We start from the raw sequence: 11,684 nt of genomic DNA, 5'->3' as shown, positions 1-11,684 counted from the left end.
GGCATGTGTATGTAAGGTATACATTGCCTTAGTGTCATGAAGATTGCAAAGAATTAACAATGGAAATAAGCCTAGAAGGGAGATATTGTTGCAAAAAGTAGAAGTAAAATAAGTAGCCCACAAGTCACCAAAATTGAGATGGTGAAATGAAATGTACTTCTAATTAATGTTCTAAAAACAAGCAAACATCCTAGGGCCTTTTTTCTTGACTATCGCCCTTGAGGTGCCCGTTGCTGTAGGGAGGCAGGAGAGGGTCATGGGAAGACTTGTTCCATGGGTGGGATATTTGGAGGCTTGTGGGTGTCTTCTCAGCCCACTCGACCCGATGTGGGCTGAGAAGACCAGCTGGAGAGGCAGCACCAGCCCTCATGGAGGTAAATCTACTCACATGGAGCTGGAAGCGATGGCAGAAGCAGACACAGGGAACATTGGGGCTCAAGAATATCTTCCCAGAGCAGAGGACACTTGAGCAGAAGCCTGAGTGGGCAGTTTGCTCTGTAGTCAAGGCGTTTCTGAGGGTTTTGAGGTTTCTGAAAAAATAAGGTGAGAAATGGTACTCAAACCTGAGGCTGTTTAGTTCTACATCAGTAAAGGTGGCTTTTAAATTAGCCAGCAGAGAATGGATGGTTCAGGGCATGCCTTTAGCACTGCTAATTAAACATAGAAAAAAATTAATTCTTACTTCACACCAAAACCCAAAGTAAACTCCAGTCAATTAAATATTTAAATGTAATTAATGTGACCATAAAAAGTATTGGGAGAAGATACAAGAGGCTGTTTATTAAATATTTGATGTCTTTATGAAGTCCCTTCCATCCCAAGCCTGGAAATGACTGACTGTCTTAGGCACTGAAGGTGATGGCATGATGAGTAATTTACTTCCTTCTTTTGGATTCTCTGTGTTTTATAAATTTTTATATAGTTACCATATGTTTTGTTTAAAAATTCAATGACAGGGTTTTTTTTGGCTATCATAATTTAAACATGTCTTTTTAGTTTTAAAAAGTAATACATGGCTATTATAAGATATTTAAGCAATAGAGAACACAGCAAGGGTTATTTAAAAATTCACTCCAGACCCTGCCTCCCAAAATTAATCATTTTTAATAATAATTGAATACTGTTCTAGGTACTTTGTATATTTGCAGATATAAGAACTAGCTAGGGATACTTTAATATAACATAAGATATACTATATATTCTATTTTTAACTAAAGAATTGAACTTTACCTTACTTAAACTTATAAAAGAGAATCTGAAGTATAAAAGAAGAAATCGCTGATCTTCAAGAAAATATTACTCAACTGTAAGAAATATTGGCTCCTAAGAGATCCCTCTTAAGTTAAAAAAGCGATTTTGCAAGACAGAAGATTGAAATTATTCTGTATTTTTAACCACATGTTTTAATTTAGACTGAATTGACTGAAAAATTACAGTAAGAGGAGGAAATTAGCACAGTTATTCTTTCTCCATCTCCTATGTTCCATTTTCCAATTTGTTTTGTTATCTGTTATTTTTACCTTGTCAGGGTTTGCAACCTTGCATTCTGTTTTATAACCACAATTCCTATATTTAAGTGGATTTAGTGTATTGGTTGTCAGTCCTCTGACAATATTCTTCATCAACCACTTCTTCATTTCTGAGGCTTTGATTGGCTTCATTTCATGGTCAAGAAATTTTTTTCAAGAAGAAGCATAAGTTCTTGAGAATAGAATGTCTACTTACTATCTTGGTAGTTTACATATAACTTGGCTGGACTTAAAATTCTTGGGGGACACCGTCTTTCCTCAGGAGTTTGTAAACATTCTTCTGGCACCTGCTGGTACCATGGAAAAGTGTTAGGACAACTTTATTCTGTATCTCCTGAAAGTGACTTACTGTTTTCTGAATGCCTGAAGAATTCCTTCTTTAGTCCTGAATCATACAATAATACCTTAATCAGGATATGGCTCATCTCAGTGTCTATTGTTCTCTCTCAGATTTTCCTGTAATTCAGTTGCCTTTTTTTCCTTTGTGGACATTTTCATTTCAGGGAACTATTTTTGCTGTTCTAATTTTGAGTACTTCTCCTGTTTTTTGTTGTTGTCATTGTTGGATTCTCTGCTTCGTAGACACAATTGTACATTCTGAGGTCTTCTCAAATTTTTTAGCGTCTCTCTATTTTTAATGCCTTTATTTTATCTGATCACATAAGCCTTTCTTTTATGTGAGGAATTTGATTTTCTGATATATCTATTCCATATCTTACTATTTTAAATGGTTACTTCTGTTTGTTTTGTTTATCAATGTAATTTCTGAGCATAGAATATGCCTGTGAAGCTTAATCTGTTGTTTTTGTCATTTCCTCTGTGAGCATTTTAAATTTTATTTTATGAATTTTTTTTGTTTTGTTTTACATATAGGGGAAGGGAGGGAGAGGAGAGGAGAGAAACATCAATGTGAGAGAGAAATATCAATCAGCTCTCTGATATGCACCCCAGCTGGGGACTGATCCTGTGGCCCAGGCACGTGCCGTGACCAGGAACAAAACCACTGACTTTCCGGTTTGCTGGGCAATGCCCAAACCACTGAGCCACACTGGCTGGGGCTCCCTTTGAACTTTTTAAAATTAAATTCACGTTTTTGTTAAGAAAGTGTGAAACATTTGTAAGACGTTTTCTTCTGTGTGAGTTGTATTTTCTTTCAGACTAGGTTTTTCATTGGCTTTTGAACACTCTTTGCTTTCCTAATTCTCCCTTTCTCTTTCTTCATTTAATTTGGTTGTTATTCTTGAAACATGGAAGTTGTGATGTTTGTCTTCATCCTTCGTCTTTCTGGCACACACAGGCCCACCCAAACTGTTTGCTCTGACGTAGGGGTGGATTCTTCTTGGCTACCTCTGTGTCCTGACTGAGAACTGTTTCTGTCCCACTCCCAGCTATATTCTGAGGACAGGGTATTCATTGTTCCATTTACTTCATTTTAGTTTGAAAGAATGAGTCGAGGGAAGGAAGACCTCGGCTGGGCTTTGTGCAGCCTTTGTTGGAGGCTCCCAGTTCCTGTGGTTCTGCCGAGTCCTGGGATGGGCCTGTGAGCTGCACCAGGCTCACTCTGCCTCACAGTGGATGGGTCTTTTCCCTGAGGGGTAGGTTAACTGGCTCTCCAAACGGGCCCTCAGTTAAGGCCTGAGGCCTGGAACATCAGAGAGAATCAGCCCCATGTGTTTACTTCTCATCCCATTTACTGTTGTCTTCCTTCAGCAGCTCTTTCAAAAACTCCCGCAAGTCAAAAAGAGGAGAAAAGGTAAAGTTTTGGCTCCTCAAGGGGAAACAAACTTCCCCTGAGATACTTCATCTGGCTGTCAGCATCTCCCATCCCTTTTCCTCTTCCTGCTCTTATCACGGATCTTGACTCAACGTGATGGTCTTTTGTCCCTTGGTTCTGCCACCTTTTTTGCAAGGGTTACTTCACACAGCATAGTTAGGTTGGTTCTACCTGCTCAACTGCCCATATGATGTGGAGAGACTGCATAGTCCCCTGTGGCTCTTCCTGTGCTGAGATCCTGAAATGGGAGTTGGGGCCCCTGTCTCTTCCTAGCCCAGCCTTCCCCCTGGGCTGCCTTCTTCCAACCCTGCTGACTCTCCAGCTCCCCCGGGGGCCACGTGAGGCTAAAATAGAATCTTCCCTTTCTTTTCTTGGCCTCCTTTTTGTGATGTTTAAGTCAAAAAAGTATGTCTCTTTCATTGGTCATTTTTTGGTAGCAAGACTTGCCATTTTCCATATTTTTGGGTACATGGTTTGCAATTATCACTATTTGAAATTTATTTAAAACATTATTTTTTAAGAGGTAAACACCTGTTGTAGGCCACCCAACTGTCACTGAAGTTATTCCATCCTGTCTTGTACTATAGCTCTTCAACTGTCCCTGTCTTCCAATGCACTGTGAAGTCTCTGAGACAGGTAAGGTGACCAGTTGTCCCAGTTTGCTTGGGACTGAGGAGTTTCCTGGGATGTGGACTTTCAGTGCTAAAACCTGGAGAATCCCAGGCAAACTGGATGGCTGGTTCCTCAGCAGGCACTGTACATTATTATTCTTTTTAAATCTGACGCATCGAGAATAATGCTTTGCACAACGAAGTGAGCTTGAGGGGTCAGGCAAGCTGTGTTCGGGTACAAATAATCAGAGCCAAACACAGACAGCTTCATGTATGTGGTCACCCACATGCATACTCTTTCTTAGTCACATCATTGGGATGGAGTCTAGTGAGAATTCTTTTGAAAAATATGAACATTTCAAGACCATTCAGACAGATAGTGATGTTTCCATAGTACTACACTCCTCTCATTGAGCGTTTGTTTATTGCATTATAGGCAGTTTCAGTCATGCATAATATGGAGAAATTCTCAAGGGCAGAAATGTCTTATTTTACCCTGGTAGAGTATTTGGCACATGGTGTACTGTTTGTTTGGTTATTGATTGTTGAATGAAGGAAGGGATAAATGAATTAATGGAATGGAACCCTGGAGCGGACCTCTGAGCAAATCCTGCTTGGCCTTTTTGGGAAGCCTCAGCTGGTGAATGCAGAGTAAAGATCCAATGTATCTGCTTTATTCTCTGAAGGGCTTTGAATGGATTTTAAAATGCCAGCAAAGATGTTCCTAGGAAAAAAACAAAACAAACAAACAAACAAAAAATACGAGAATACTTTTTTATTCAGGCTCCGTGGGTGATGCCTCTAATGATTCTGGGGTGGATTTTTTCCAGGTGCACACACCATTTCAAAGCAGTTTTTCGGGAGCTTGGTGCTGTGTATGTTCTTTTATTCTACCTGGCAAGTGTGCAAAAGGGATCGTTTCTGCGTGGAGAATTTTATTGTCAGTAGGTGATGATTCAGTCTGCAGGGAATGGGGCGCTGAGGGAGCTCTCAGTTTTGAAGCACATTGTCACATCCTGGGCCTTTGTTTTTGGTCCCTTGTCTGCTTTTAAAAGCTCTGCCATCAGTCTGAATTTCAGAGGCGGCTCTTACCTTTCTTCGGCAGGAAATAAACAGAATTCTCAGAACCACGCCTGTGCGCAACGTGAGCCCTGCGCACCTCTTGCCCAGGATCAATATCATCTTCCCTTATATTTCTTCCACCTGGAATTCCCTTTGTCCTCCCTCTACCTTTTTAAACCCTGTCCATCTTTCAAGGCCCCAACTATCCCCGCCCATGGAATTTCCTGCACTTTCTGAATTCTCTTTAATTTTTATCAGTGCCATAAGGTGGGCTTATTTTATTTGAGCTCATTTCGCTTCTTATATAAGTTTTTTGAGGTTGGGAACTATATCATCTATTTCTTTGGATTTCTCCCAGCCATCTGAGCTAGACAGTCACTCCTTTTTTGATGTCATTATAAAATGCATTGAATAAATTCGCTTCTGCAAATAAAGCTCAGGGATTTCTGGAAAGCTATGATGTAGATTGTTGTTTAGGGGTTAAGGAAACACAGAGACAAAAGCAGTAAAATGGGAGGACATGCAAAATATCAAAATATCACAAAATATCATCTCACCAGTAGAATCTTTCCATGAACATGCTTCCAGGAAACACCTATAAAATTATGCACACACATACATATATATTTATACACAGACATGTATATGTGTATATACATATATGTAGATATGTATATACACACACATATTTATAAATATGTATATTTATACAAATATATTTATACACATATGTATTTATACACATATATTTATGCACACATAAAGACATGTTTGCTATGTATATTTACATATATACATTCACAGACATATCTGCATGTACATGCACACACACATTACACATACAGCAGCGGATCGTGCCACGCTAGCCAGGTGTCACCATTAAGAGCACAGGACATGGCTCGTTAGCGTCAGCTTTGGCGGGGAAAGCAGGAGTAGACCAGTCCAGAGCCAGAGGCCTGGCCAGAGAGGCTGTCGGGACCCTGGAGCATGAGGTGCCAGGTGCCTGGGACAATCAGGGTCCCAGAGAGGAGAAACGGGGATATAATGAAGGTAACTGTATCTGCTTGGGAAGGGTAACAGATAGCACCTGTGTTTCTGCTTTGTCGTGCCTTCAGACAGTCACACCCCCGGGTGTCACCAAGGGTTTCTAGAGTCCCACCTGAAAGAATGTCTCTTTACCAATAGGCATCCAGGCTTTAAGACTGTTTGGCACACAAGAGAAAGGTCACGGGCAAGGATTCTAGTCTTTCCTTCTCTGGACTTCAGCTTGCTCATCTGTAAAATGGAATTTGTGTGTCCTTTACATCATAGGCTTCTAATGGCAGAGAAGGGTAAGGCCAGTGCCCTTCTCGTGCCTGGGTGGCCCCAGTGGGCTAGGCCTATGGCAGACAGGTCGTGTGGCTTCTGCGTTTTCATTTACCAGATCTGCACATTTAAATTTCACTGTTTCTCGGTAAGAGAACTACAAATAGAGGTAATTGTGGTGGCCAGCCAGATATGCCCCATCTCTGCTCTCCTGGCAGGTCACTCAATTTACTTCAAGACCCTTTTGCACTTTACAAAACAGGTATTGGTGTAGGCCTTTCCTGTTATTGTGAAAACACATCCAGACATACATGTGTTCTGTTTTCTAGGGAGACGTGCATCCAACAGGATGGGAGAATCCATCTCACCGTTGTTTACTTTGGGAAAGAAGAAATGAATGAGGTCAAGGGAATACTTGAAAACACTTCCAAGTAAGTACAATGTGGAGCCATAATCAGGAGTCATGGTAACTGAGCCCCTACACATCCAAGGCTAACGCTCCTGCTTTAGGGTTTTTTTTTTTTTTTTTTTCCCTTAACACTGTGGGTTAACTGTGAGATTGGCTGGTTGCTGACCTTTTGTAGGGAGAATCCTGTGCCCTCTTTCCCCCAGAGACCGCCTGCCTGACACTGATCCTCACTGTGCCAGTGTTGATTTTGGCTTTGAGATAAACTGCCCCGAGCGGCAAGGGTAGGGAACACAGGCTTCTTTGGGCTTCCGCATGGCAGGATGTCTTCCCTCTTAGCAACGCAGATTTGCGGTCTTTCAGTCAGAGCGGGAATAGGAAGGGCCCAGCCATGCAATGAGCTCTGTCTGAGCCACAGTTTATAAAGCTAACAGTGACATCCACTTAGCAAATGGCCTCACCCTCTGATTGTCATTCATTATGCATTTTGTGAGATTAGGGGGAAGCCAGAAGGGATGACAGGGGCAGGGTCCTTGATTAAACCTACTTGGTTGAGCAGAAATTATTTAACCAAAAGTTTAGATTTAGGGTTGTATAGCTATGCCCCATTGATCAGTTGTATCAAGGGAAAGAAATGCATGCACAACCAGCAGAGATGGATTTTTTTTCCTACTGCACTAAATATACAAATATTTATTTAATAAATAAATATCTATGGCATTTTCTACTAGTAAGGAAGCTGGACTGGTACTGCCAGGCTCCCCTGTGGTTTGCCGTGGAGTTTTGCAGAATTTTAGTTGCGTGATGATGTTTGAGGGTTTGCGGGGCAGTAATTCCTCCATAAGTGAAGCTTGGAGGGTGGTCATTAGTACTCAGTGGCAGAAATAATCTGAACAGGTCTATATGGTCTAAATATAAACAGGGCTTCTGTTGAATTTCTGGTAAATGGTAATAAGATGATAGTCAAAAGATAAGATTCCAAGATTGAGTACACTTTTTGTATTTATTTTCATGCTTGGTTACTAATTTTGCATTAATGGGCGCAAGATCAGAAAGCTAATTATAATCATTCAAACATGCTTAGGCAGTCCACTAGCCAAATTTTGTCCACCACTTCTTTCAGTAAATATGTTTTGATTGGAATGCAGGCATGCTCATTTGTTTACTTATTATTTATGGTAGCTTTTGCCGTACACCAGCAGAGTTGAGGCATTGTGACCAAAACTGTAGGACTCGCAAAGCGTAAACCCTCTACTCTCTTGTCCTTTACAGAGAGAGTTTGCTGACCTCTGTTTTAGGTCAGTAAGGACTTAAGAGTTTAAAACTAGTAACGGCTTAAAGCGATGGCCTCTGTTGAAGGGAAATCAAAAAATAAAATAGTTGAATATCCTAAATGTAAGTGAAATAGAAATCTCTCGGTGGCGATGCATCGCAATATCCTTTTCATCTCTGCTTAGGAATCAGGAGCGTGAATTGTTAGCATTCATGTCCTCTGCATAGCCGATAGTTTCTGTCATCTCTGGAAGTGCCCGTCCCTGGGCCAGGATCTTTTCAAAGTTTCCCAGGTGATTTCTCACATGCAGCCAGAATTGAGAGCCATTGTCTGAGAAAGTGGTGGTCCGCCCCAGGGGCTGCCCGTGAGAGGCCTTGATTGCAGCCAGCTGCCCACTCCGAGGCATTTTTAAGTAGCTGTGCGGTGTCCCTACAGTGCAGCCAGGATTGACCACCTCAGTGCTGTTGGGTCTGGCACCTTCCCATGACTTTAAAGGATGACCAGACATTTGCTGATAGATACAAATAAGCAAATTTACACAAGTCTGGTGGATGAGCAGCCGGTTTAGTCATTGTTATGGGGAATACCCCTTCTAATGACTAGAATGCTTAAGGACTGTTATTATCAAGGCATGTTTTACTATATCAAATTACCTAGCAAGCCGAATTCTCAATGAGAGGTTGGTTAGTAAGCAAAGAATGAATAGAATCCGAACAAGAAAAGTAACGTCATTTGAGGGTAGGGGTCGTTTATTTAAAACTTCATGCGGAGAACTTTGTGCTGGAGATCAGTGCTGTAAAGAGGTGCTACAGAAACTTTGGCAACATTTATTGGAACCCCATTTTTCTGCGTTGGTGTCCTCGTTCTGTTAACTAGTGATGTTTGCAGTGTTGATGTTGCTGATGCCTTGGGATGGGTCCTACCCCCTCCATTGTGTTGCTTTGATCAGGCCACCTCTGCTCCGAATGCCCCGCCCTCTGCAGTCAGCCTGAGTGATTCCCACTGCCCCAGCCTGGTACCCACACTGGCTCCTAATTCTAACTTTGTCTTGATGACTTACCGTGCCCAGCCAGACTGGGGGCGCAGTTGGCCCCCCTTGTCTTTGCTCGCGTTATTCTCTTCTGCTTGGCATTTTCTCCACCCTCTTTTCTACTGAAACCCCCCACCCTTCCATCCCCACCTCTGGAGCTCTTGCTGACCTCCAGTCCTCTGCTCTCTGAACTGTAGTGCCCTTCAGCACCTGTTATATTTGGCACTTGGCATATGATTGGGTATTTACATTTCTTTTTTTGTCCTAACTAGGTGACAGGCTGCTTAGTACATGGTACCATATCACATGCTTCTTTGTCACTCCAGCACTTAGCAGACTGCCTTACTCAAAAATTGTTCAGTGTTTATCAAGAGAAGGATAATGCCAGGAATACAGTAAATTTGTGCGCATAGCAATCTACATGAAAACTTATATAAGAATATTTAATCATTCTATCATTCTTTGAGATTGTATAACTCTTGTTTAAACACATCTTATCTTTGAATAATTATTATTATTATTTATGTGGATGATCTTATTTAATATTCCTAGCACCCTTACAAGATAGTTGCTGTTATTACCCCCATTTCATAGATAAAAACAGCTGAGGCTCAGCAAGGTTGTTACTCAGGCTGCTATCTCTGACACGTGGGAGAGCCAGGTTCTCAGTGCATCTGTGAACTTACCAGGACTCCCAGTCTTAAAATTGCACCAAATTTTCACTCCAACATGCTCTATCCTAAAACCTATAATTTTTAGTTGAAAGTAATAAGATTTGAAATCAGGCCAAATGAAATTTTTTTCATTTGGGTATCAGTATCATGATTAAACTATTCTAAATCCAGCTGAATGTATATATTTTAAGACTATCTTTTAAAAATCTAGTTTGATGACTATGTGTGATATTTTACTCACTTGGTTTATGCTGTCTCAATTGAGCTTTACTTTTCAGTTGCTTGCTATAGATCAGTGTTTTGCAAACCTCAGTTTGTGATTCATTAGAGGGTTGTGAAATAGATTTAGTGAGTTATGTTCAGTGTTTTTTAAAAATTGAAATAGAGTAGATAGACTATATCAGAGTGCCTCACAAGTACGTAAGGATACATATTGTTTCATGAAATTTTAATTTCTGTACGTGTGTGTTCTGTGTGATAATATATAATATATTCATTTGTAAGGGCTTTGGACAAAATATGTAAGAGCCACTGCCATAGAAAACAGTACAGATTGGTTTGCAATGGCTGATCCTTATTCCACAGAGTTTCCCACACTAAGCTTCAGTTAATCTCAGGTTAAAGTCTCGCTCAGTGGTTCTCAAAGATAAATGTGCTTTGTATAATCTGGGATGCTTTTTAAAATGCACATTCCTGGGGTGCAGCCCCAGAAATTCTGAGTCAATAGGCTGAGATGCAGCTTGGGAACCAACACGTAGAATGAGTTCCACATGTTGGTATGGGTGGTCCATGGCTCGCACTTGGAGAAATGCTGGCTTACGTAGACACTTGTGTGGAGCTATGTATGATACATCCTCACTTAATGTCATCAAGAGGTTCTGTGACTTTAAGTGAAACAATGTATAATGAAACCAGTTTTACTGTAGGCTAATTGATGTGAACAAGAGTTAAGTTCCTATAACATTTCGTCAACCTTATAACAAAATGACGTTGACCATAGCAATGTTATTTGAGGACCTATCCGCTGTATTAGGAAATTATGTTTTAAAAAATCATAACTGGTGAATGAGTTGGCGTGAGTTGACATTTACTACACTGTAAGCTCATCTGTATTCAGTTGTGAGGACACAAAGACATCTTTCAGAGGACTCAGCTCTGAGACTGAAGTACTAGAAATGAGATACTGTCCTGCCATGACAATTATGTGACATAAGAGTGTGTGTGTGTTTGTGTGTGTGGGGAGGGGGGGGTCAGGGACCTGCCTTGCTGTGGGGTGTGTCAGCATGTCACACCGCTTTGAAGGGATTTGTTTGATATGTACCCTCGGGAAAATTTTATCAGGACACCCCAGAAGAAAATTTGAGTGAAGGTTTTATTCTGTTTGGTTTTGATTTGTTTCTGAAATCTGGCAGAATTGTTGCTTCATTTTAACCTTTTCTGAAATTAGGAACTTTTAGATAATCTCACCTGCTAAAATGAAAAAAGCAACAGAGTGAACCCCTCCCCAGCAGACAGGGAGCCCCCCACCCTGAGGAGCGCCTCGCACACGAAGGCGGCATGCAGGCCTGTGGCTGCCTTGCCCAGCGCTGGCCACGCAGGGGCCTGGCACCATTCCGCTTGGCGTCGCAGCTCTTCATGGAGAGGTGCGTCTGTGTCTAGGTATTCGCAGTTATTCTTTGGGGGATTCGAACATGGCATATAGATTAAAGTTTTGTGACAATGTTAAATTTCCTGAGTGTGATTATTATGATGTTATAAAGGAGAGTGTCCTGGTTCTCGAGAGATACTTATCTTTGAGGGTAAAGTTGTCATGATTATCTGCAGCCAACTCTTAAATGGCTCGGAGGAGGAATGAACAGGTGGCAGATGTTAACACCTGGTGAATCTAGGCAAAAGGTTTGTGGGCACTTACGCTATTCTTACATTTCTGAAGATTCAGCATCTATCCATATAAGTATACTGGGAAAGTATATTATGAAAAAATTAAATGATATTAAGTTCATGCAATGGAATATAATGC

General features: G+C 41.1%; 1 protein-coding gene across 3 annotated transcripts in view; it reads left to right on the top strand.

Annotated features, from left to right (window-relative positions):
* The window catches only part of CSGALNACT1 (chondroitin sulfate N-acetylgalactosaminyltransferase 1), a 299,337-nt gene that overhangs the window by 263,824 nt on the left and 23,829 nt on the right, over positions 1-11,684 (top strand). For all 3 annotated transcript variants that reach the window (XM_054565921.1, XM_054565923.1, XM_054565922.1), the window contains exon 5: positions 6,611-6,712. In XM_054565921.1, coding sequence (XP_054421896.1) covers positions 6,611-6,712 — 102 coding nt within the window. The remainder of the gene's footprint in view (positions 1-6,610; positions 6,713-11,684) is intronic.

This window comes from Pteronotus mesoamericanus, unplaced genomic scaffold (assembly GCF_021234165.1).
Source record: "Pteronotus mesoamericanus isolate MK-2021 breed Mesoamerican mustached bat unplaced genomic scaffold, CSHL_Meso_final contig_169, whole genome shotgun sequence".
Classification (NCBI taxonomy): domain Eukaryota; kingdom Metazoa; phylum Chordata; class Mammalia; order Chiroptera; family Mormoopidae; genus Pteronotus; species Pteronotus mesoamericanus.
This window is presented reverse-complemented; position numbering and strand designations above follow the sequence as displayed.